The sequence below is a fragment of the Amblyraja radiata genome, chromosome 34, assembly GCF_010909765.2.
Source record: "Amblyraja radiata isolate CabotCenter1 chromosome 34, sAmbRad1.1.pri, whole genome shotgun sequence".
Classification (NCBI taxonomy): domain Eukaryota; kingdom Metazoa; phylum Chordata; class Chondrichthyes; order Rajiformes; family Rajidae; genus Amblyraja; species Amblyraja radiata.
In genome coordinates this window covers 8039203-8066814 of record NC_045989.1, presented here as the reverse complement: position 1 = coordinate 8066814, position 27612 = coordinate 8039203, and the positions used below count along the sequence as shown (strand labels likewise).

The following is a 27612-nucleotide window of genomic DNA, read 5'->3' as shown; positions in this document are numbered from 1 at the left end:
GCTGTAAATATTAAAGCTAAACTATTCCTCAACGCTACACACTCACCCCCTCTCCCCTTGACACGCCCCTACCTCAAATAATTCTGATGACAAAATGAATTTGAACTATGGAAAGGTTCAAGACTGATGCATGGCTATAAGTTTAATACTTATTAAACCGTTGTTGGAATGAACGATCGAGCATACTGCAATTTTGCAATACAAATTGCAATTACTGCAATACAAATACATTGCAATTTCCAAAAGGTTTTAATTCTAAACTGCAGCTCTTTCCCTTTTTTTAAATTTAAATTGCAAATGTTTTACCAGGAATTGTTATTTTACGTAAGGGACGAGGTGTTACGCAATGCAGACTGTGTACCTGTTCCTGCCGGATTTAATAATCTGGTGCAAGACACTGGTCGGACTGCAAGTTAGTCTGCTGCGCCGTGAATTCACTTAAAGACAGGACACCAAAGAGCAGCCCACAAACGTAGAACACAGATACAGAGAAATAGCAGCTGCTGCCGGCAGCTATGGTGTCAGCTCGTTCATAATGGTCAACTTTGCCAACGGAAGAATATTTTTCAAATGGAGATTTTGGGCATTTTTGGAGTATTGATAATTGATAAAAAATAAATAATCGAACAAAAAAATGGAATCAATTCATTTTGAATCTCAAAGCAGGGCAGTTATCTATATTAAATTCAAGTAGCATTTATTTGGAGGTTGTGTTTGTCCAGCATTTTGTGTCTATATTTGGAGCTTGCTGTATTTGGGTATTCTGCTGCTTAGATCGCATGCATCATTCAGATCAGTGGAAAATGACAACGCGTTTTTCTGGCTTTAACCAGACTTGATGCCCCCCTCTCTTCTTCGCTGTGGCGGGGGAGTGGGCAGCAGAGAAAGATGACAAACATATACACACGCACACACACACATACACACCCGCTCACATACATACACACATCCATATACACACACACACACACACATACACATAAACACACACACACATACACACACACAAACACACATATACACACAAACACATACATACACACACACATATACATACACACAAACACATACATACCCGCACACTTACATACACACACACATATACACACAAACACACATATACACACAAACATACACACACATATATATATACACACACACATTCACACCCGCACACATACATACACACAAACATACACACCCACATACATACACACACTCGCATACATACACACATATACACTCAAACACACATACACACACATACACACCCGCACACACACAAACATACACACGTACACATACATATACACACACACACACACACACATGCATACACAAACAGATACACATATATATATAGACACACACACATACAAACACACACACACATATACACATACACACATGCATGCATGCCACATATACAGGCACGCGAACATACAAATACACACACTCATGCGCCCACAAACACATACAGATACACATACACACACATACACACACATGCACAAACAGATACACAGCCACATGCGCACACAGACACACACACATACACATAATTACACACACAGATACACACACATACACACACACATAGATTCACACACACACACACACACACATCCTGCCCTTGCACGCAAATCCTAAACTCACAGAACCCCCCAATGTCACACGGCATGAGCTGCAGGCTGCGTGTTACAGGTGAATGCGTGTTTGGCTGCAGGATCATTCTCCCCCCCCCCCCCCCTCTTACTCCGCCTTTCCTGCTTGAGGAAGCGGCTGAGTGGCGGTCGAGGGAGGATTAAGGAGCTGGCTGCTGCTGCTGACGGCTTCCTTATCGTCAGTAAGGCTAGCTGAGATACAGAGAGAGAGAGAGAGAGAGAGGGGGGGGGGGGAGAGGGTGAGGGAGATGCAAGGAGCAGCATCCAGTCTCAGCAGCGCGGGCATTAACATGCCTCTTCCGCAGATGCCAGCACCCTTCCTTCGGGGAGGGTGAAGGAGGAGAGAGGGAGGGAGGGAGGGAGGGAGAGTGCGGGGAGAGAGAGAGAGAGAGAGAGAGAGGAGGCTGTCCTGTATCTTGGAGAGGAGGAGGTCCTGAATGAGATGACAATGGAAGGATGCCAGTGCTGAGCAGAATCTGGTAGCGGTGTGACTGAGAAGGAAGAGAGACCGTGGCAGAATCCAGTCCTCTCTCTCTCTCTCTCTCTCTCTCTCTCTGCCTGTGTGTGTGTGTGTGTGATTAGAAAGGAAAGCGCCTGAGAGAAGCATAAGAGAATGCAGAGTGGCCAACTGAGGAGTAGCGGCGCCAAAAATGTCAAAAAAGACGAGAAGAAATCTTGTTTCTCCAACATCAAAATCTTCCTCATCTCGGAGTGCGCGTTGATGTTGGCTCAGGGGACGGTCGGGGCTTATCTGGTAAGGCTAGAGCTAGCCCAAGCACCTGGGAGGCTCGGTATTTATTACAGTCGCTATCATTTTTTTAAATTTAAAACAAAAAGTTGTTATGGGACTTTGCGGTCATAGACGCCAAACCCGAGCTGACATGAGATGGAAGGTGACTTAATATCATTATTTCATAAAAATATGTTCCGTTATTTGGAATTGTGTTCAGTACTTGTGAATTTTCAGTGGACAGATTAGGTCTTTATATAGAAGTGAAATCGTGTGTCCACACATGGGGTGCAGAAAGGGATTGGCCTGTATAAGAATTTCATATGTTAAGATGTACAGCAAAACCCTATCATTAGCTGAAGTGTGAGAATTCACTGACTGCTTGAGTTACATATCAGCGACTGATTTAAATAGCACCTTGAATATAGAAAGCCTACCCCAATGTAACATCGGCAGGACCACATTGCATTTTCATTTGTCAATGTCTTAAGCCCTATACCGGTATATCGGTATCCTACCGCAGTGAAATCAGAGGCTGGACTGATTTAATTCACCCTGTTCGTAGTAATGCGATCGTGTTGGGTTTTCGCCCTATATAACATCATTCGTGTGTGTGTGTGTGTGTGCAGGAACATCACACACACACACACACACACACACACACACACACACACACACACACACACACACACACACACACACAGACCCTACGCAGACCCTACGCAGAAACGCAGGCGTTTTGGAACAAAGAATGTAGATAATCGTTAGCTAAAGCATGATAGATTGCTGTTTCTATGGAAACATACGTTGGTTGCTGGAGACTCTCACATAACTGTTGTCAATCAGTTATAAAGTATGGGCTCAGGGTGGGTGTCTGGTCGGGCTGAAGCATTTTGCTTTCCGTTTGCATTTTCAGAGCTCATAATTGTATCTGGAGAACAGAATGAATAATGTCTTCACTAGGGTCATTAGCTAACTTTACATTCTGGATTGCTATGTGCCTGGTTATCGGGCTACCTTGTCTAGGTTGCTTGCTATCTCTCTCTCTCTCTCTCTCTCCCCCTCTCCCCCTCTCCCCCTCTCCCCCTCTCCCCCTCTCTCCCTCTCCCCCTCTCTCTCTCTCCCCCTCTCCCCCTCTCCCCCTCTCCCCCTCTCCCCCTCTCCCTCTCTCTCTCCCTGTGAGTGCCTTTCTGTCCTTATCTGCTGCTTCTCCTTGCATTTGCCCTTCTGCGCACCTTGCATTGGACTCTTCCCCTCGCCAGCCCTCTCCCCTAACTCTGCACAGGAATAGCAAGTGGCCCTGGGGGTGAATTTGCGTGCCACTCACGTGTTTAATATTGGATTACCTGTCCTTTATCCCGAGTGATAATTTCACAAACCTGAACTATTGTTGTCAATTCCCATTGCTGCTCCTACTTTCACATATTAAGCGATGGTATAATCGTTTTTAGATCACAAGTGCGGTCCCAAAGCATGATTTCCATCCACTGAGACTCAATTAGCCATGTTCACCCACCTCTGTGTCAGGAGCATGAGGGTTGATGTTCTCATTGACTCTCAAGCTAAAAGGCTATCTCGTCACACAGCACAGAAGCTGGTCCTTGGGCTCGCCACGTCCATGCAGAACATTACTGTGACCCTTTCCCCGACTCTTGGTCTGAAGAAGGGTCTCGACTCGAAATGTCACCTCTTCCTTTTATCCAGAGATGCTGCCTGACCCACTGAGTTACTCCAGCTTTTTGTGTCTATCTTTGGTTTAAACATAGAAACATAGATTCATTGTGATCGTGGGTGATCGTCACCAATCAATAATCCGTGCCTGCCTTCTCCCCATATCCCTTGATTCCACTAGCCCCTAGAGCTCTATCTAACTCTCTCTTAAATCCATCCAGTGACTTGGCCTCCACTGCCCTCTGTGGTAGGGAATTCCACAAATTCACAACTCTCTGGGTGAAAACGTTTTTTCTCACATCAGTCTTAAATGGTTTCCTTTATTCTAAGACAGTGGCCCTTGGTTCTGGACTCGCCCAACATTGGGAACATTTTTCCTGCATTTTTCCTGCTCATCCATAAAAACATAGAAAATAGGTGCAGGAGGTAAACCAGGAGGTGAACCAGGAGATAAACCAGCACCTGCAGTTCCTTCTACACATTAGCTAACTACGTCTGCTTATTTATTTGTTGCGTTGTTGCATTTAATGTGCCTGTAATGCACCAGCAGGTAAGAATGTAATTGTTCTTGTCCCAGTGCATATGACAATTAAACACTTCTCTCTTGACTAACCTAGTACAGTATAGTAGACACTATAGCTGGTAGAGTTGTTGTCTCACTGCTCCAGAGACCCGGATCGATCCTGACCTCTGGTGCAGTCTGTGTGGAGTTTGTACATTTTCCCTGGGACCACGTGGGTTTCTTCCGGGTGCTCAGGTTTTCTCCCACACCCTAAAGATGTGTGCGGTGGGGTTTGTAGATTAAAATTGTCACAAATGTGTAGGGAGTGGATGAGAAAGTGGATTAACATAGATTTAGTGTGAATGGGATATCATTCAACAGCGTGGATTGGTGGGCCGAAGGGCCTGTTTCCATGCTGCTGTATCTGTCAATTCAATTCAGTTCAATTCATAATCCTATCTGCCAGCATTTGGTTCGTTGCCTTCTATGTCTTGGCAATTCAAATGTTCATCTCGGTACTTCTTAGGTGTTGTGACTCTCTGGAATTCTTCAGGAGGTGTAATTGGTTGAGAGATGCAGTGTGGAAATATTCTCTGAAGCATATGAGGAACAAACCTCAACATCCGCAAAGTAAAGGCCTTCTACTCCCATCTGGTCTCACTGTAAAACCCTGCCCATTGACAATAAAGGTCCACAATAAAGACCTGGGAACCTCATAGTTTGCTTGGGCAGCTTACAACCCAGTGGGATGAACATTGATTTCTCTAATTTCAAGTAACCCCTGCATTCCTGTGCTCTCCATCCACCCCCCACACTAGTCGGCATATTAGTTCCACTGTATCCCTGCATCCCTTCATTATCACCTCTTCCCCAGCAACAATGGGCCAATATAGGCGCCGCCATTCCTTGGTCATCTATTGCCAAACCTGATCTGTACTGGCCTTTCCTAACTTCCAGTTCCCCCCGCTCAGTTTCAGTCTGAAGAAGAGTTCCAACCCGAAACGTCACCCATCCTTTTTCTCCAGAGGTGCTGCAAGACCTGCTGAGTTACTCCAGCACTTCACCATTCCCCATATGTTGGGAGCCCGTTCTCATTAAGGGCAAACATTGATGATTCATCGAGGATGAAGAGTGAAGGTCAACACGTCAAAACTGGCATAAAACCCACAGTCTGCTAGCCACCAATGATCCTGCCCTACTTTAGGCTTCTCAAGCTTGGACCACCCACAACAGGTTCTGTAAACCACTGGAGAGATGCCACCAACAGCGCCTCCACAGAATTCTTCCAATCCACTAGTAGATTAAGCTGTCGAACATTAGCATTCTCTCAAAGTTTCAGTTCAGTTGAGTTTATTGTCACATGCACCGAGGTACAGTGAACAGCTTTTGTGTTGTGCTATCCAGTCAGCGGAAAGACAATACATGTTTACAATCGAGACATAGATACATGATAATGGAATTACAATGAATGCAAGATAAAGCCAGCAAAGTCCAATCAATGATAGTCCAAGGGTCACCAAAGAGGTAGAGAGTAGTTCAGCACTGCTCTCTGGTTGTGGTAGGATGATTCAGTTGCCTGATAACAGCTGGGAAGAAACTGTCCCTGAATCTGTAAGTGTGCGTTTTCACACTTCTACACGTTTCGCGTGATGGGAGAGGGGAGAAGAGGGGGTGGCCAGGGTAAGACTGGTGCTTGGTTCTGCTGCTGGCCTTGCCGGGGCAGCGTGAGATATAATCAGAGTCAATAGAAGGGTGGTTGGTTTGTGTGATGGTCTGGGCTGTGTCCACAATTCGCTGCAATTTCTTGCGATCTTGGATGGAGCTGTTCCCAAACCAAGCTGTGATGCATCCTGATAAAATGCTTTCTATGGTGCATCTGTAGAAGTTGGTGAGAGTTGTAGGGGACAGGCCAAATAAGGAAGTTTGTGTGCTTTCTTGGTCGTTGCTTCAACATGGGTGGTCCAGGAGAAGTTGATGATACTGACTCCTAGGACAATATCCCTACCATTAAGGCCCTATATTTGACATGTAATTGTCAAACCATATCATTCACGGGCTGTACACCCGGTAAGGTTCTGAGGCTCGTGACAGGATGTGTGCTGAGAGGGAGCTTCCTCAGGCGGGGGAGGTGGAAGTACAGGCCTAGTTTCCAAATAAGCAGTCATCCACTTCAGATGGAGGTGTGGAGAAATCTCTTCTCTTAGAAGGTTGTGAACTTCTGGAACCCTTTACCTCCTGAGAGCTGTCCAGGTGAAGTCAGTGACAGACCCTTAAGTGATGAGAGGAGCAAGGCAAATGAAGAGAGAAGGGGAAAACATTGTTGTGGCCAAGATTGGATCGGCCATGAGTATTGAATGGCAGAATAGGCTCAGGAGACCAATTGGCCTACCTGTACTGTTAATTATATATTCTTGTTATCACCAATTTTTAAGAGCGATACCCCCACTGATGTAACAATTCTTAGTTGCGGACAACTCAGATTTGAAATGTAGAGAGGCCCAAGAGACTGTAGATGCTGGAACCTGCAGCAAAGGAAAACTGAGAACAACTGGAGAAACTCAGCAGGTCAGGCAGCAACTGTGGAGGGAAATAGACCATCTATTGCTTCAACTGGACTTGATAGATCACAACCCTACGTTCCTCCAGTATCTCTTCTTTTTTTGCGACATGACATTTATTGATTCTTGTCCCCAAAATATGCAACAGGAAAGAGAGCATCTGTTAACAGCCTGAAATGTTAACTCTGTTTCCCTCTCCACAGAATCTGTTTGACCTGCTCAGTATCACAAGTCATTTCTGTTTTCTCATTTCCATTTGGGAATCCTTCACCTGGGCTAGTTTAGTCTCCACCTGGGCTAGTGTAGTCTTCACCTGGGCTAGTGTAGTCTCCACCTGGGCTAGTGTAGTCTTCACCTGGGCTAGTGCAGTCCTCACCTAGGCTAGTGTAGTCCCCACCTGGGCTAGTGTAGTCTCCACCTGGGCTAGTGTAGTGCCCACCTGGGCTAGTGTAGTCTTCACCTGGGCTAGTGTAGTCTCCACCTGGGCTAGTGTAGTCCCCACCTGGGCTAGTGTAGTCTCCACCTGGGCTAGTGTAGTCCTCCAACCTGGCTAGTGTAGTCCCCACCTGGGCTAGTGTAGTCTCCACCTGGGCTAGTGTAGTCTCCACCTGGGCTAGTGTAGTCCCCACCTGGGCTAGTGTAGTCCCCACCTGGGCTAGTGTAGTCTCCACCTGGGCTAGTGTAGTCCCCACCTGGGCTAGTGTAGTCTTCACCTGGGCTAGTGTATTCTTCACCTGGGCTAGTGTAGTCTTCACCTGGGCTAGTGTAGTCTTCACCTGGGCTAGTGTAGTCTTCACCTGCGCTAGTGAAGTCCCCACCTGGGCTAGTGTAGTCCCCACCTGGGCTAGTGCAATCCACAGCTGGGCTAGTGTAGTCTCCACCTGGGCTAGTGTAGTCTTCACCTGGGCTAGTGTAGTCTTCACCTGGACTAGTGTATTCTTCACCTGGGCTAGTGTAGTCCCCACCTGGGCTAGTGTAGTCCCCACCTGGGCTAGTGTAGTCCCCACCTGGGCTAGTGTAGTCTTCACCTGGGCTAGTGGAGTCTGTACCTGGGCTAGTGTAGTCTCCACCTGGGCTAGTGTAGTCCCCACCTGGGCTAGTGTATTCTTCACCTGGGCTAGTTTAGTCTTCACCTGGGCTAGTGTAGTCCCCACCTGGGCTAGTGCAATCCACAGCTGGGCTAGTGTAATCTCCACAGGGCTAGTGTAGTCTTCACCTGGGCTAGTGCTGACTCCACAGGCTAGTGTAGTCTTCACAGGGCTAGTGTAGTCTGTACCTGGACTCCACCTGGCTACTGCAGTTGCCCCTTGGCTACTCTAGTCCTCAAATGGGCTACTGTAGTCTCCACCTGGGCTAGTGCAGACTCACTCTGGGCATCTGCAGACTCTACCTGGGCTGGTGTAGTCTTCATCTGGGCCACTGCTGCCCCCACCATGACTGCCACAGTCTCCACCTGGACTACTGCAGTTTCCACCTGGGCTTTGACAAGTTTCAAGTTGGCTCTGACTGAACAATGCACTCTATTTGGAGCAGGGGCCTTCAACAACAAGGTACTGACTTTAACATCGAAGGCGCAGCATGCAGAGTTCTTCAGCCCTTGACAACATTCTTGTGAATGTCCTCTGCTGCTTCTCGCTTCCCACTGCATCTTCCCTGTGCTGTGCCCTGCAGACGGGTAGGGGAATCCATCGCAAGAAGGTTTATCAAGATCATTTGGAAGGGAATTCTGGAAGCAATATTGTTGTGGATATCGGAAGGTCACATTCCTGAAGGCATTTTGTGCCAATGGAACATTTTAAGGTGCACTGTGACTGTAGGTTCTTTAAGATCAGGGTGAGGTACAAAGCACGCACGTTCTAATTGAATAGCTGGAGGACCGATGTTCCAGACTCCGATAATCTGGCACCCTCGGGATTTTGGTCGTGCCAGACAACAGAATCTCTGCACTATTGCACATTGCTTTAATTAATACCTGCTTTTATTTTAGCTTTTAAAAAATCAGTTACACAATAGTGTAATGGTAAAACAACTGGTAGACCTGCTCCCTCAGAGTGCCAAAGACCCAGGACCGTGTTCGATCCTGACCTCGGGTGCTGTCTGTGCGGAGTTTGCACGTTCTCTTTTATGGCCAGCTGCAGCTAGGACTGGATACAGTGGTGCCAAAATCTGGCGACCTTTCCATACAGACTCAGTGGGCTGTTTCTATGCATAGGGTATTTAATCGGCGATTGTATTTACGTAATGGCAATAATCTCACTGATCTATATGTAAAAAATGTATTTCACTGTTCCTTGGTAGACATGACACTAAACTAACCATTGACTGCTAGGGTTTCTTCCCGCATCTCAAAGACGTGTGGGTTTGTAGGTTAATTAGCCTCTGTAAATTGCCTCTAGTGTGTAGGGAGTTGATGAGAAAGTGGAATAACATAGAACTAGTCTGCGGGACAGGCAGCATCTCTGGAGAGAAGGAATGGGTCTCCACTCGAAATGTCACCCATTCCTCCCCTCCAGTGATGCTGCCTGTCCCGCTGAGTTACTCCAGCATTTTGTGTCCATCTTTAGTGTAAACCAGCATCTGCAGTTCCTTCCTACACGTAGAACTAGTCTGTATGGGTGATCGATGGTCGGCGTGGTCCAAAGGGCCTGTTTCCACGCTGCATCTGTAAACTAAACTAAACTAAACTAAGCTAACACATTTTGCAGTGAATTCAGTGAGATGTAAAGGGAGCTGAACATATGCAAGCATTCTAGCCCCCTGGACTAGACGCAAACTGCTCCTGTGCAGCCCCAATCCTCCAATCTACCTCATTTCATCCTTTGCACATTTTTTCAATCTGCACTTTCTCTGCAGCTGCAACTTTATATTCTGCGTAGGAAGGAACTGCAGATGCTGGTTTAAATCGAAGATAGACATAAAATGCTGGAGTAATGCTGACTCTCAGTCTGAAGAAGAGTCTCGACCCGAAACATCACCCATTCCTTCTCTCCAGAGATGCTGCCTGTCCCGCTGTGTTACTCCAGCATTTTGTGTCTATCGTTACACTGTATTCAGCACTCCGTTTATTTTCTCTTTTGCACTGTATGACATACCTCCTGGATGGTTTTAGCTGCCGGGATAGCACACAAAACAGAACTTCTCAGTGGACTTCGGTACAATGGTGAATGATCACCAGAGGGTGTGATCTACCAGAGACTTGCTGTAATTCCTATTTTCGAAATTAGTCACGGGATTTGGGCATCAGGTCAAGGCCAAACCTTTTTGGCCCTCATGGGGTGGCTACCAAAACCATTCCAGATGAAAGTCTGTTCACATGGGGCAGGTATAAGATGTCAGCTTTCCAACTTCAAATGCAATTTGGGAGTCAGACGGGTTTTCATGGGGCACTGATACATGTATGATGATGATGATATGATATATCTTTATTGTCATTGCACAGAGGTACAAGGAGATTTGGAATGCAACTTCCATCCGATGTAATAACTTAATTAGCTACCCAGAGAAACAAGATTAAAAAAAAATTTAAATCACTGTACAAGATCACTAGAACTAATAATAGCATTTTTAACATTTTTTAAACTTGGTTTAAAAGGCACTCTCCAGCTTTAGCAGCGGGATTCAAACTTAGTTCTTCAAACTTGCACAGTGGTGCAACAGTGGAGTTGGTGTCTTACAGTGCCAGAGACCCAGGCTCAATCCTGGCCACAGGGGCTGCCTGCACAGAGTTTGTACATTCTCCCTGTGACCAGCTGGGTTTTCTCCAGGTGCGTCTGTTTATTTCCTTGCCAGCAGCATAATGCAAAGATGGACTGGGCACAGCACAATGAAAAGGTTGGCATTTAATGCGTTTGTTAGAGTAACATAGAAACATAGAAAATAGGTGCAGGAATAGGTCATTCGGCCCTTCGAGCCTGCGCCGCCATTCAATATGATCATGGATGATCATACAACTCAGTATCCTGTACCTGCCTTCTCTCCATACCCCCTGATACCTTTAGCCACAAGGGCCACATCTAACTCCCTCTTAAATATAGCCAATGAACTGGCCTCAACTACCTTCTGTGGCAGAGAATTCCACAGATTCACCACTCTATGTGTGAAAAATGTTTTTCTCATCTCGGTCCTAAAAGATTTCCCCCTTATCCTTAAACTGTGACCCCTTGTTCTGGACTTCCCCAACATCGGGAACAATCTTCCTGCATCTAGCCTGTCCAACCCCTTAAGAATTTTGTAAGTTTCTATAAGATCCCCCCTCAATCTTCTAAATTCTAGCGAGTAGTTCCAGAGATGAGGATATTTGGACCTTGCTACAGGTTAAGTGAGTGGGAAAAACTTGGAATAATGGAGTTTCGTGAAGGAGCGTGTGAGACCAGGAACTGTGGGAAGAGGAATAAATGGCACAATTGTATTTTATTGTCACATGTACCAAGATGCAGTGAAATTACTTTTCAGAAACTGTTCAGTAAAAATGTTACTATACAAAGCACAATCATACTTAAGGTCAGAAGATCCAAAGTCAGACTATGCTGGGCAAGTCGGCCATGTTTGTCGGTATGGGCAAATTGGGCCGAAGGGCCTGTTTCCACTCCATATGACTCTGTGACACTGTGGCTATGACTACTATCTAGATGGAGGCACAACAGATAAATGGGGAACTGGCGGATCTGAGTGTTCTTGTACGTGAAACATAATAGGTTACCAAGCCGATGTAACAAATCGTTAAGAAAGCAAGTGACATATTGGCCTTTATTGCCAGGGATTTTTTTTTAGAGATACAGCGCGGGAACAGGCCCTTCGGCCCACTGAGTCTGCACTGACCAGCGATCCCCGCACATTAACACTATCCTACACACACATAAGGGACAATTTCACATTTATACCAAGCCTTACAATTAACCTACAAACCTGTACATCTTTGGAGTGTGGGAGGAACCGAAGATCTCGGAGAAAACCCACGCAGGTCACGGGGAGAACGTACAAACTCCAAACAGGCAGAACCTGTAGTCGGGATCGAACCCGGGTCTCTGGCACTGTAGGCGCTGTAAGGCATCAACTCTACCGGTGCTGCTCTCATTGCCGTTTAAAAATAGAGAAGTATTGTTTTAATTACACAGAGTATTGGTGAGGCAGCACCTCAAGTACTGTACACACTTTTGCTCCCTTTGTGTTCGAAAAGATGTACTGGCATTGGAGGTAGTGCAGAAGAGATTCACTTGGGCCACCTCTGGGTTGAGATAGTTGTCCGATCACGAACGGCTAAAGGAGTTGGAGTTCAGAAGAATGAGGGTGATCTCATTAAGGGGGCAAGACTGGGTGGACATTGAACTGCGTCCGATAGGGGGATGGTCTTGAAGATGGGGATATAATTACGTCGACACACAGAGCACAGCGTAAACGACAGAGTCTTCTACCCGGGTTTCGGGGAATCAAGAACCAGAGGACAATGGTTTAAGGTGAAGGGAGAAAGCTGGGAACCCGAGGGACAACTTTGTCACACGGAGGGTGGTGGGTACATGGAATGAGTTGCCAGAGGAGGTAGTTGAGGCAGCTACTGTAACAACATATAAAACACATGGATAATTGTAATTCATTTATTAACCAAGTATGTAAACATACAAGGAATATGATTTGCCAACAGTCATATAAAAAAGCACCAAGATATATAACCACATAGGAAAGGTTTAGAGGGATATGGGCCAAACGAGGGCAGGTGGGACTGGTGTAGATGGGACATCATGGTCGGCATAGGCAAGATGGGCCGAATGGTCTATTTCCATGCTGTATGACTCGAGGATAAGGGTCTAGGAATTTCTTCTTCCAAGCCAGTAAATCTCGGAAATTCTTTACTTCCGTGGGTTTCGTGGCTAGATCACTGGGGTTTATTTAAGATAAGGTCGATTTTTTTGATAGGTTGGGGAGTTGGCATAGAAGAGGTATTGAGTGCTGGAGTGAATCAGGTATGATTGAGTGTGGGCGGGGAACGTTCAGGGGCCAACTCCTGCTCCTAATTTCTCGTGAGTCTCTGTTCCGTTACAAGGTTCAAGCAGGGAAGGTCAGATTATTTAGTTTAGTTGGAAGGTACAGCATGGAGACAGGCCATTGGACCCACCGATTCCACACTGCCCATCGATCGCCCGTTCAAGCTTGTTCCATGTTATCCCATTTTCTCATCCGCTCCCAGCACACCAGGGGCAATTTACAGTGGGCCAATTAACCAACACATCTGCACGTGATGGGATGCCGGAGGGAACCGGAGCACCCGGAGGAAACCCAGGCAGCCACAGGGAGAACGTGCAAACTCCACACAGGCAGCCCCCGAGGTCAGGGTCAAAATGCGGGACTCTGGCGCTGTGAGGCAGCAGCTCCACCAGCTGCTCCTCTGTGTTGCCCACAGCTTTATTCTTGAAGTAATCAAAGCTGAGAGGAGGAGTGGGAGATGATGACTTGGATAGGATGAATAGAAAGAAGCTTCTCCTATTAGTTTCAACTAGCAGGTGGCTCAGACCTAAAATGTTGGGCAGAGATACAGGGAGCATGTGAGGAAATACATTCTACCTCAGAATGGTTATTTCCTGAAACTCTTTAGACATTAGCGATACAGCATGGAAACAGGCCCTTCAGCCCATCGAGACCAGCAATCACCCTGTACACTAGCACTATCCTACACTCTAGGGATTTTTTTTTTTTACCAAAGCCAATTAGTCAACAAACCTGTACATCTTTGGAGGAAGCCGGAGCACCTGGAGAAAACCCACGTGGTCACAGGGAGAACGTGCAAACTCCACACAGACAGCATCCGAGGTCAGGATTGAACCTGGGTTATTGGTGCTGTGAGGGAGCAACTCTGCTGCTGTGCCACCATGCCACCCTCTCACTGACTGGACATCAATGGAGACAGAATCAGATTAAGTTCTATAGGGAAGTTATATAGGCACTTGAGAGAGACCAATTTACAGAGTTACAGTGAGAGAACAGACTGATGAGATTGCTCTATTAGGCCCAGCATATAGCTCGATGGGCTGAATGGCTTCTTCTAAGCTATAATAATTCTATGATCCTTTGTCGCATCTTTTGGGTATCTCACTCCACCTCCCAGGAAATGGTGGAGCAAACATCTCCCATTGCCTCACAGAAATAGGGTGGCACAGTGGTAGAGCTGCTGCCTCCCAACGTCAGAGACCTGGGTTCGATCCCGACCACGGGTGCTGTCTATATGGAGTTTGCACCTTCTCCCAGTGACGGTGTGGGTTTCCTCCGGGTGTTCCGGTTTCCTCCAACGTGTTGGCTTGCTGGCCGCTATAAAATTGCCCCCCCAGTATGTAGGGAGTGGATGCGAAAGTGAGATAACATATAACTAGTGTGGACGGGTGATGGATGATCGGCATGTGTCTGATGGGCCGAAGGGCCTGTTTCCACGCTGTATCCATTCAATCCATCAAAATAGTCGAAATGCTAATCGTCGCAGTTCTGCTCCCATTATAAATCAGTGTTGAAATAGATTGGGTTTCTCTACTTCCTTGATGCGTGCGACAATGTTGCTTAAATCAGGTGGAAATAACACTATTAAGGCCACGGCGATTACTTAGATCGCTGCAGAATGGTTTTGCAGAGCTGAGTGCTGAGAAATTACAGCGGAAGTGCACTGACAAAGAGCACTGTTGCTGAAGGGTGTCATCTTGATATCGCTGGCTTTCTTCAACGTTTTCCTGCCCGGGTTGGCTGCAGCAGAGACTATATTTTTGAAGGTTTAATAGAATGTAGATGGAAATGTCTTTGTAGATTTCTGGCACTGCTAAATATAGCAATCACAGTGGGGGAAAAAACACATAGTATAATCCTTGAAGTCCAATGGCCTTGGGAATAATTCTTATGTTATTCGCATATCTATCAGATGTAAAGTTCTTCTTAAAATCCACATCTTCACGCAAAAGCTTCCAGCAAGGAATGTTTCATTCTTGTATTCATGTTTATTCAGTATTTATCCCTCTTTGACATCTTTGGGTATTTTGTGCCAGGTTTAAGAGTTGGTTCAGGACAATAATATTTGACCCTGCAGAAACAAGGAACTGTAGATGCTGGTTTATTTTTTTTAAAGACTCATAGTGCTGGAGTAACTTGGCGGAGGCAAGCAGCCTCTCTGGAGAACATGGATGGATGAGGTTACGGGTCAGAACCCTTCAAAGGGTTTAGTTCCGAAACGTCACCTATCCATGTTCTCCAGAGATTCTGACTTGTTTAACCCTGTTTTTTTTATTCCCAGAACTCTTTCAACTTAATAACTGTTAATAACCGGCACAATCAGCAGAGATAAAATGCAATTTTATAAAGATTTCAACCATCTTTAATTAGAAAGTGAGCCATATGCTCGGAATAAAAATTATAAAGATAATTAGTTAAACATGATTGGTGCTGTGCTGTCTCAGGCTGAAATTACTGCAGATGTCATCTGCTTTTGAAGATAGCAATAATCCCAAGATGGTGCATTCAAATGGATGCACGTCACATACAGTGAATGAGACGGGGCTAAGGAATTGAATTGAATTTGAATTGAATTGAATACTTTATTGTGACAAGTCACTGTGAAATTCTTTGCTTGCATGCCCAAGGTATGCAAATAGTCGCCCGTAAAGGGCACTTAGAAAGTTACCAATTCCCACCCGCGCCAGGTCCCCCTTTGTTCTTCCCACCCCCCTCCCCCTCATGTCTGGGTCCTCCATTGTCCATTGTTGTTGAATAGAGGTATATAGATGGTTCAAATCCATTGTTCTTGGAAAGTAGCATCACAGGTGGGCAGGGTGGTGAAGAAAGCATTTGACTTGCCCGCTTTCATGGGTCAGGCCATAGGATATCAAATTTGGGATGTATATTGGGATGGCAACTTTCCAAAACACTAGTATGACCTTGTTGATCCTTTATGATAAAGGGTATAGCTATTCCCATTATCATGTATCTGTAAACTGTAGATGACTTGATTGTAATCATGTATAGTCTTTCCGCTGACTGGTTAGCACGCAACAAAAATCTTTCGCTGTACCTCGGTCCACGTGACAGTAAACTAAATTAAAACATTTGGAGAATTGTACGCACTGTGTAGGAAGGATGAGGTTGTGTTGGAGAGGGTGCAGAAGAGATTCACCAGGATGTTTAAGAAGGAACTGCAGATGCTGGAAAATCGAAGGTACACAAAAAAGCTGGAGAAACTCAGCGGGTGCAGCAGCATCTATGGAGCGAAGGAAATAGGCAACGTTTCGGCCCGAAACATTGCCTATTTCCTTCGCTCCATAGATTCTGCTCCACCCGCTGAGTTTCTCCAGCTTTTTTGTGTACCTTCACCAGGATGTTGCTTGGACTGAGGGACTTTAGTTATGGGAAGAGCTTGGTCAGGCTTGGCTTGTTTGCAATGGGGGGGGGGGGGGGGGGGGGGGGTTGTCAGGAGGCTGAGGAATGACCAGACTGAGGCTGTAGGCTCTACATGAGAGGAAGGAGTCTTGAAAGGGAATTTGAAGGGACTTTTATTTGCAGAGTTTTTTGTACAGAAAGTTGTTGATATCTGGAACTCGCTTTCAGAGGAGGTGATGGAATTGGAATTGTAATTATAATGAATTTATTAGCCAAGTATGTAAAAACGTAAAGAATTTGATTAGCCATACATTCATACCAAAAAGCAACAAGACACACAACTATATAAAAATTAACACAAACATCCACCATAGCACACTGTGATGGAAGTCAATAACGTATTATCTACTTCCCTCCTTTTCTCCTGCAGTCGGGACGATCGAAGCTCCCTGATCTGAATCAGATACAATCACTGTGTTTAAGAGACATCTAGACGGACACTTAAAAGATAAGACACAGAATAATATGGATATAATGCGGGAAAATGGGACTAGTTTAGAATTAAAGTGAACAATGCAGAAATGATTGCTGATTGTCAGTCCTTTTGATGGTAGACACAAAATGCTGGAGTAACTCAGCGGGTGAGGCAGCATCTACGGAGAGAAGGAATGGGTGACGTTTCAGGTCGAGACCCTCTGTCAGTCCTTTTGTCAGGTGAGGGTAATAATGGATTAACTAGTCATTGCAGTTTCAGGGATACAACACAGAAACAAGCCCTTTGGCCCACTGAGTCGGCTCTGACCACTGATCGCCACACATTAACACTATCCTACACGCACTAGGGCCAATTAACCTGTACGGCTTTGGAGGGTGGGAGGAAACCGGAGATCCCGGGGAAAACCCACGCAGGTCACGAGGAGATCGTACAAACTCCGTACAGGCAGCACCCATTGTCAGGATCGAACCCGGGTCTCTGGCGCTGTAAGGCTGTAACTCTACCGCTGTGTCACCGTGCCGCCCACAGGTAAATGGAGTTGAGTCCAAGAACCATAATCGTTGAATGGTGGAACCGTCTTGAGGGACCTTTTCATCCAATAACTTTGGCATTTATTGCCCATCCCTCATTGTCTCCGAGAAGATGGTGCCAAGCCATCACATAGAACTGTACAACACATGAACAGGCCCTTCAGCCCACAATTTCGGTGCCGAACATGTTGTCAATATAAACTAACCTCCTCTGCCACATACCCCGACATTCACTGCATATTCACATGCCTACCTAAAAACCTCTTAAGCACCACTATCATCTTCTTAGAATTCAGGTCTGAAGGTGATTACCAACGGATTGGATAATGTACCATTCATACCGCTGGGGTACAAACTACCTTAGCGAAATATGAGGTGCTGTTCCTCCAATTGGCGCTGGGACTCAATTTGCGCTGGGACTTCCTGTGCCTCCATCTTGTACATTCGGTAGGGTGGATGGTTCAATGAGCAGATGGCACAGCTTCAAGGGGCACAATTTAAATGAGAGGTGGATTTTTAATTGTCCTGGGTCCTTCAGTATTGGGGATATTATGACACTGAGACAGGCGGGGAAATATGCGCCATGTGATCATAAATATGGGGAAACGGGTCAGTTAGGTGCAGGAGCTGAGAGAAGGAATTCCACTTTCATTACATAATCCCTGAACATTTAGTTCTGCCCAATAAAGTCATTTTATTGCAAAGAACATGTCTCTGTGTGACTGAAGTCATTACCTCAGGCTTGGGACAACCCCTTCAACCTTGTGTCCTTTGCATTCCATTTAATATTTTACAACTTTCGGTAACTGATCTAGTTATACTTCACACAGCAAAACAGTGCCTCAGTTTCACCATGGAAGCTTGCTGGGTACAATGTCCTGCAATGTTAAAAGAAAGAATCAAAACACAAGGTTTCTACGCATTTTAGATCAAAAAAAGAAAAGATGGCAAATACACAACAAGCCTGACGGCAAGAGAGATTAACATTTTCCAATGGAAGGGTGATACAGCTAGATCCGAGTTTCGTTTAGAGATATGGCAGAAACAGGCCCTTCCACCCACCGAGTCCACGCCGACCAACGATCAGCCGTACACACGCTCTGTCCAATGCACTAGGGACAATTTGCAGCAGCCAATTGACCTACAAACCTGCATGTCACTGGAATGTGGGAGGAAACCAGAGCACCTGGAGAAAACCCATGCTGTCACAGAGAGAACGTACAAACTCCGTACAGACAGCACCCACAGGCAGGATCGGACTTGGATCTCTGTGCTGTAAAACAGTGTGCCACTGTGTGTCCCTGGAGCCCAATATAGGCATCACAGACAGACAGCTTCCTCTAACTCTTCCTATATACCAGTATTAAACTGAACTAGGACAGAGTGAGAGATGGCTATTATGTGTACCTTACCACACTGATCTAGGTTAGTTTAGGTCATAATTTACGTGGAAACATAGAAAATAGGTGCAGGAGTAGGCTCTTCGGCCCTTCGAGCTAGCACCACCATTCAATACGATCATGGCTGATCATCCAAAATCAGTACCCCATTCCTGCTTTCTCCCCATATCCCTTGAATCCGTTAGACCTAAGAGCTTTCCCTAACTCTCTCTTGAATACATTCTTGAATACTCTCTTTGAATATATATTTTTTTTTCCATTGTCGTGTGTTGAGATACAGTGGAAAAAAAGTGCTGTGTGTGCTATCCAGTCAAACCATACCATGCCTGAGTACAATCACACACAAGTAAAAGGGTGGAATAATTATAGGGAATATTGGTATTGGTATTATTTTTTGTAAGTAAAGGTAACGTTATTGAGGGAGTGCAGCGTTGGTTTACAAGGTTAATTCCCGGGATGGCGGGACTGTCATATGCTGAGAGAATGGAGCAGCTGGGCTTGTACACTCTGGAGTTTAGAAGGATGAGAGGATATCTCATTGAAACATATAAGATTGTTAAGGGATTGGACACGCTGGAGGCAGGACGCATGTTCCCGATGTTGGGGGAGTCCAGAACCCAGGGGCTACAGTTTAAGAATAAGGGGTAAGCCATTTAGAACGGAGACGAGGAAACACTTTTTCTCACAGAGTGTGGTGAGTCTGTGGAATTCTCTGCCTCAGAGGGTGGTGGAGGCAGGTTCTCTGGATGCTTTCAAGAGAGAGCTAGATAGGGCTCTTAAAAATAGGGGAGTCAGGGGATATGGGCAGGAACGGGGTACTGATTGGGGAAGATCAGCCATGATCACATTGAATGGCAGTGCTGGCTCGAAGGGCCAAATGGCCTACTCCTGCACCTATTGTCTATTGTCTATTGTAAGTGTGCAGAGATACAGTGGAAGGTTTTGTTTGCAAGCTGTCCGGTCATATCATAGCACGTCCATGTAAGCCATGTAAATGTATAGCAGGTAGTGCAAAGAGAAAATACCAGAGTGCATTATATAGTGGTACAGCATTATAACATTATAATTTACAGAGGAAAATGTGCAAGCTCTGCAATGAGGTAGGTTGGAAGATCAGGAAAACATCCTAGCTTATGGGTAGACCATTCCTTCGCCTGATAATAGTGGGGAAGGTACTGGAGTATAGTGGGGAAGGTACTCAGCGGGACAGGCAGGATCTCTGGAGAGAAGGGACAGATGACATTTCGAGTCAAACCCCTTCTTCAGACTGAGAGTCAGGGGAGAGGGTGACATAGAGATATGGAAGGGGAAGGTGTGAAAATGGGAGATCAAAGGGAAAATGTAGAATGGATCATTGTTAGCTGACGTGAAGCTGACAACGAGGCATCAGTAAAATTTAATCAGGAGGACCGAAGATGCTGTAACTGAATCTAGATCCTGGTGCTTTGTTTATGACAGTATGGCGTACTGACACCTCTGGAAAGTTAAACACCATTATTTTATGTTTCGTCCACAAATTGCTAATTAAAGTTGTGCACTGACATTTTTTATGTTTGCAAAATAAAAGCACAGGTAAATCCTCTTTTCACCATGCTCCAGTGCCTTCTTGCATCTAATAGCCTCACATCCCGGCAACTATCAAGTCTGATCTGGGACTAAGGAGATAGGCATTTCATATTTCCTCACCTTTGGCCCTTTAGGACCCGGTTTCCTGCGCTGGGTGACTTGAGAGTATGCTCCAAAGCATAGTTCACCATTGCTTCTTAAAAGATCCCAGGCATTGGGCCTTTACTAATCTACTTTGAGGCTGGCCTCATAAGCAGATTATAGATGAGGATATCCTTGTTAACAGTTTCAGGAAAAGAATAATTCTGTTCAAAACTGAGAAGCGATGCAGTTTTGGTCATTATTGTCCAAAGAGATGTACACCAGAGAATGTGCTAAAACATGGTCCCAGCCTACTCAACCATTGCCTATAGCTCAGGCCCTCTCGTCCTTGCAACATCCTCGTAATTGTTAATATTATCTGACAATATTTACAGTAGGTCACGATGGTATCAGTTGTTCATTCTCAAACATTCCTGCTGGACATTTTAAGGGATTATGACACATGTTATAAGCCTTAGTGATCAGTATTGGAAGGGGTCTCATTTGGCCTTCCCCATGTGTCTCTGCAGTGGTTGCACTCAGCTTCAAGTAAACCGTTCAGTTTATTCTCACGTGTACCAAGGTACAGTGAAAAGCATTTGTTCCGTGCTATCCAGTCGGCGGAAAGACAATACATGATTACAATCAAGCCATTTACAGTGTATAATTGTGTATAAATATATATTTACATGATGAGGGAATAACGTTCAGTGTAAGGTAAAGCCAGCAAAGTCCGATCAAGGATAGTCCGCCGGTCACCAATGAGGTAGATAGTAGTTCAGGACGGCTCTCTGGTTGTGGTAGGATGATTCAGTTGCCTGATAACTGCTGGGTAGAAACAGTCCCTGAATCTTGAGGTGTGCATTTTCACACTTCTATACCTTTTGCCCGATGGGTGAGGGGAGAAGAGGGAGTGGCCAGGGTGCGACTCGTCCTTGATTATGCTGCTGGCCTTGCCGAGGCAGCGTGAGGCAGCTTCAGTGTGTTTCTGAAACACCTAATCCTGCACCTTGGAATATGCCCGTATGCATTGTTCAATGGCATTGGAAGACAAGTAACTCTCAGACAGAGCAGATTGCACCTTTCCAGCACAGTCAATGCTTGTATCATTGTGTATCCCTGGGGACACTCCATTTACTTTCAAAGTATTGCTCCCTTAACTTTTGAAGCTGGCAGGGTGTTTAATAAAATCTCCCTATTCTGCCCCAGTGTACTTAACATTGATTTAATACCACTTTTCACTAATTAATGTCTTCTGGACAATTGCCCTTGATGTAATATTCCCATTTTGCTTCATCAGTACCATTTGATATTTACTGGCCTAGACATTAAGATGCGTCACTTCACTTCTTACACAACTACGTGACTGAAAATGCTCGTTTTCTCTTAGTCCCGTCATCCTTCAGATTCAGGGACAGTTTCTTCCCATCTGTTATCAGGCAACTGAACCAACCCTACCAACAACTAGAGAGCAGTCCTAAGCTACGATCTATCTCATTAGAAACCCTCAAGGGCGTGTCCCACTTGGCCGTCATTTGCGCCTCACTCAGAGGGCACGCGAAGATTTTGTACATCCCAAAATCCTGGGGCGCCGCGCGCGACCACACGTCACTACCTACGTCACCACACACCATGCATGCGTAATGCGCACCATGCCCGCGTCACGTGTGCGGCATGACGCGCACGTCGTACGTTGTGACGCATAAATGATGTAGCGTAAATTACGCGCAAATTACGCCCAAATGGGACAGGCCCTTCAGACAATCTATAATAAGATTTTTCCTTGCACTAAATGTTATTCCCTTTCTCACGTATATCTGTACACTGTGGGTGGCTCAATTGTAATCATGTATTGTCTTTCCACGGACTGGTATTCCGGGGAGCTGCGCATGTGGCGGGAGTGTTCCGGGAGCCGCGCGGGCCCGATCCACCCCCCCAAACAACTGCGGCGCCAACGACCGGAGCGATTTGCTGGGGAAGTGCTGGAGTAACTCAGCAGGTCAGGCAGCATCTCTGGAGAGAAGGCATGGGTGACGTTTTGGGTCCGAACTTTTCTTCCCTCCTTTGCGACCACAACAAATCCCTTCTCCACTTCACCACAAACTACTTCCTGAAGGATCACAGAGTGATTATCCTCAGTAGTGTTGAGTGTTTGTTATTTATTCTATGTTATGACTGCAGGCTAAACCATTTCGTTGCACTGAAAAGTGCAATGACAATAAATTGAATCAAATCAAATCAAATCAAATCAATTATCCTCAGTATTGACACAGAGTTACTTCAAGTGCATCCCATCACCCTGTTTAACTTTTATTCACCTTTATTGACTTTGACCCAAGTTGTTCCGGTTGAACTTACTACCAATCTGAATGAACTATTTTTGTTCTGCTAATTGGCTTGTTATCTCTGGAATGTGGGTGTTCAGTCAGGGTGTCAGTAGAAATGACCTAAAATTAGAGAATTCAACGTTCATCCCACTGGGTTGCAAGCTAGGTTGCAATATAAGGTGCTGTTCCTCACTCTGGAAATGGAGGAGGTCCAGGACAAAAAGGTCAGTGTGGGAATAGGAAGGGGAGTTAAAATGGTTATGAACCAGGTGATCCAGTAGGCCTTGGCGGACCGAGTGTATGTGTTCTAAACTTGGTCTCGCCGATGTACAGGAGCCAGTAGATGAGGTCAGAGGAGGTGCACGTGAACCTCTGCCTCGCCTGGAAGGTCTGTCAAGCCATGCCATATTTGTCTGACCATAATCTTGGTGCAGCCCGATGTGGCATGGAGTTGCTGTGGACCTCTGACGGTGCAGTCAAACAAGAGGACCCGTCACTAACTCCAGTCTAAAGCTTCAGTCGTCAGACATGAGTGGTTACCTTCATCTCCATCTTGCATAGTTATCTTGTTTCGAATTTCCTTCCATAGACTGCATGGTGGCAGAGTGGTAGAGTTGCTGCCTCACAGCACCAGAGATCCGGGTTCGATCTTGACCATGGGTGCTGTCTGTACAGAGTTTGTACGTTCTCCCCGTGACATTCGTGGGTTTTTATCCGGAATCTCCAGTTCCCTCACACTCTCCAAAGACGTACAGATTTGTAGGTCAATTGGCTTTATAATTGTAAATTGCCCCGAGTGTGTGTCGAATGATGTTAGTGTGCGGGGATCGCCAGTCGGCGCGGACTCGGTAGGCTGAAGGGCCTGTTTTCCGCGCTGTAACTCTAAACTCTTAGCGAATATTTTACATTCCATTTTCTCACATATTCATTTCAAACCCTGTAATTTTCAGATGCAGAGCATTGTAACTCCAGAAAACCATACGTTTTCCAGTAATTATTGCTGGCAGCATTTCATCCTAAAAATTGAACTAACTTTGAGTGGAGAAATGGCCCAACTCCATTTTCAATGAATTATATCAGCCTGTTTCATTATGGCCCAAAATTCAGACTTAATTCCATTGCCGGCACTCATAATTAGGGGACGGGGATAATTGATGAAATAACTACTAAAGGTTACAAAGGCATTTTAGTTACATCTCGATAATTCTGCATTAGTCACTTCCTGATTTAATTTACAGTTGAGATCAGTGTTCAAGACAGATATTAAATTGGTGAGATTAATTTAGGATCAAACACCATGGATGGGTGATGTTAACAGCAGCAAATATGCGGGGGTTTGGCTGCGTGATATTCTGTAAGCATGAAGCCTCCAGAGCTCACACAGCCGTGTCCTCTGGAGTTGGCTTGTTGCCTTTATAGTCAACAGATGGAGGATCAGGGGACATTGTTGTCGACATGAGCACAGTGCATGAGTTACTGGCACAGACACCATGGTGTTGGGAGCACGACTTCCTGGGGTGGCTGGTCTGAGCCAAGTATTGGGACATGCCGCTGCTTTCAGTGGCCTGTGGCTGACTGTTGAAGGGACGTCCTCGTGAGGGCACACCTCAGAGGCAAGGAAACAAGTCTGATGAATGGTTTGACTGGAGAGATCTCCCGATCTTGATGGTGCCATGGGCATCTCAGCACCAGACATGTTTACATAATGTGGGGAAGGGGAGTGGAGGGGGGAGGGGAGGGGAGTGGAGGGGAGGGGGGAGGGAAAGGAGGGGAAGGAGGGGAGGGGAAGGAGGGGAAGGAGGGGAGGGGGGAGGGGAAGCCGAGAACAAAAAGGAACCCGACGGGGGGGGGGGGGGGGGGGGAGGGGGGGGGGCCGTTGCAGAGAATAAGGAGAGACCCTGTGGGAGGCGGTGGCACCGAGAACATACCAGGACCCGGCGGAGGGGTGGGGGGTTGCCAAGAACAAAGAGGGATCTTTGGAGTTATTCGCCACAGACGGCTGTGGAGGCCAAGTCATTGGGTATTTTTAAGGCGGAGATTGACAGATTCCTGATTAGTAAGGGTGTCAGGGGTTATGGGGAGAAGGCAGGAGAATGGGGTTGAGAGGGAAAGATAGATCAGCCACGATTACATGGTGGAGTAGACTCGATGGGCCGATTGGCATAATTCTCCTCCTAGAACTTGTGAAAATGAATGTAAGAGATTTACCTGAGAGGACAAGCTTTTGCCTATCATCTTATCCAAAAGGGGGCACCTCTGATACTGTGCAACCATAAATGAGCTGGGGGATCTCAGTGGGTCGGGCAGCATCTGTGGAGGGAAATGGGCAGATGATCTTTCAGGTCAGGTCCCTTAATAATAGTGTGGTGCTCAGTATGAGGCTGGGCGTAAGCTCAAGGAGAGCAAATCAAACCATGTATTTCTGACTCGGGCATGTACACCATGATGGAGGTGTACAGGTCATCTTGGGGGCGAAGAACTCTGGCAAAGATGCGAGCAAGAAACCACCTGGTGAGTCTGATTGATGGAGGAGGTGTCACAGAAGAAATGGGGTTGGTAGTGTGGTAGGAAGATTCCGCAAAGAGTCTTGAACTGAGCATTAGGCCCCATTTACTGAGGCAGTGGACACAAAGCTCTCGTACAATGTGTAGGAAGGAACTGCAAATACTGGTTTACACGAAGAAAGACAACTGTCTATGTTTGGAGTTGTTTAATCTTGCAGCATCTCTGGAAAGAAGGGATGGGTGACCTTTCAGGTTGAGACCCTTCTTCAGACTCGATCCAAAATGTCACCCATCCCTTCTCTCCAGAGATGCTGCCTGGCCCGCTGAGTTACTCCAGCACTTTGTGTGCTCACTTACAATGTTCCACTTCTGGCTGCACCAACTAGACTAGCGCATTGTGCTGTCCTGCCACCCAGAGTGGCCGAATGGGAGAAGCTTCCAGAAGGTCCACGGGCGGCCACCAAACCGCGGCAAGCAGCCTGTCGGATCCGCCTGCCGCGGGGAGCTAAAAGGCGGTGAGTAGAACCGGGGGTTTTTACCTCCGGTCAGAGTCAACTATGGGAGGCATCCCCCGGGGCACGAAGGCTGAAGGCCGGGAGAGGAGAGAACGACAGTTCTCTGGTGATCCGAATGGAAGCGACGGCTGCAATGGGCCTTTTTGGCCAGCTGCAGCTTGGACTGTCAAAATGGCGCCAAAACCTAGTGCCGCATGCACATGCACTCAGTTGGCTGTTTCTATGCATTCGGTACTTAATCGGGGATTGTCCTTCTGCATGGCAATAATTTTACTGATCTGTATGCAAAAAATGTTCCTTTGAGTACATGTAATAATAAATTGAACCATTGATGGACACCATGTTAGACCTTCAGTGGCCACTTTAGAGGGGCACACAATGATTCAAATAAAGGCCTGTTTAGTTTAGAGATACAGTGCGGAAACAAGTCCATGCTGATCAGCGATGCCCACACACTAACATCATCCCACACACACTAGTGACGTTTTACAATTACACCAAGCCAATTAACCTACAAACGTGCACATTTTTGGAGTGTAAATCTGTATAACTCGGAAAAACCCACGCAGGTCACGGGGAGATCATATAAACTCCATACAGATAAGCACCCGTAGTCAGGATCGAACCCGGGCCTCTGGCGCTGTAAGGCAGTTGCTCTAACGCCACGCCACCGTGCCGCCCTAAGAGAAGGCCTCTTTAAGAGAAGGCATGCCTGGTGCATTAGTAAGGGAAGGATGCTCGTTTGTAGGTGTTTTTATGGGCTAAGCATTTTGCAGCTGTTGCCATGGAAACAAGAACGCACCACTGATGTTATTTGGTGACTGCAAGCAGGTCATTCATGACAAGTTCGTGTCACTGAAGCAAAATATTAGCTCCTCTTACAGCTACCGACTGAATAATCCTCAATGGAATCTGGAAATAATTAAAAAATATAAAATGTACTTAAGAGTATAAAATATTATTTGCCATCATTTTATGTTCTCCCATCATGATCTTTTGCAGAACATTTTGCTCTTTCGGGGATTGGGTGCAGTAACCCAGTTGATATACGTTTGTACATCATGTTCTGTTCAAATGTTCTGCTCATCAAGGTGTTTGACCCTTGAGAATGGACCAGTTCTCTGCCTCAAACACCCAGCACAGGTAGAGCAGTGGTAGAGACTACAGGTGCTTAAGAAGGAACTGCAGATGTTGGAAAAATCGAAAGTAGACAAAAAATGCTGGAGAAACTCAGCGGGTGAGGCAGCATCTATGGAGAAAAGAAATAGGCGACGTTTCGCGTCAAGACCCTTCTTCAGACTGATGTCGAGGGGGGGGGTAGGGGAGGGGAAGGAAAGGAAGAGGCGGAGACAGTAGGCTGTGGGGGAGCTGGGAAGGGGAGGGGAAGGAGGGAGAAAGCAAGGAGTACCTGAAATTAGAGAAGTCAATGGTCATACTGCTGGGGTGTAAACTACCCAAGCGAAATATGAGGTGCTGTTCCTCCAATTTTCGCTGGGCCTCACTCTGGCAATGGAGGAGGCCCAGGACAGAAAGGTGCGGTCTGTACGGACTTTGCACGTTCTCTCCCCGTGACCTGCGTGGGTTTTCTCCGGATGCTCCGGTCTCCTCCCGCACTCCAAAGACGTACAGGTTTGTAGGTTAATTGGCTTGGTAACGTTGTCAATTGCCCCTGGTGTGTGTATGTGTATGGGGGATTGTGTTAGTATGTGGGGATCGCTGGTCAGCGCAG

The 27612-nt window shown here is 46.2% G+C and overlaps 1 protein-coding gene across 1 annotated transcript in view; it reads left to right on the top strand.

Moving 5' to 3' along the window:
• The first annotated feature begins 1911 nt into the window (after positions 1-1911).
• Positions 1912-27612, top strand: part of slco3a1 (solute carrier organic anion transporter family member 3A1) — a 192725-nt gene continuing 167024 nt past the window's right edge. Inside the window, exon 1 of the mRNA XM_033050118.1 lies at positions 1912-2418. Coding sequence (XP_032906009.1) covers positions 2278-2418 — 141 coding nt within the window. The 5' untranslated portion in view covers positions 1912-2277. The remainder of the gene's footprint in view (positions 2419-27612) is intronic.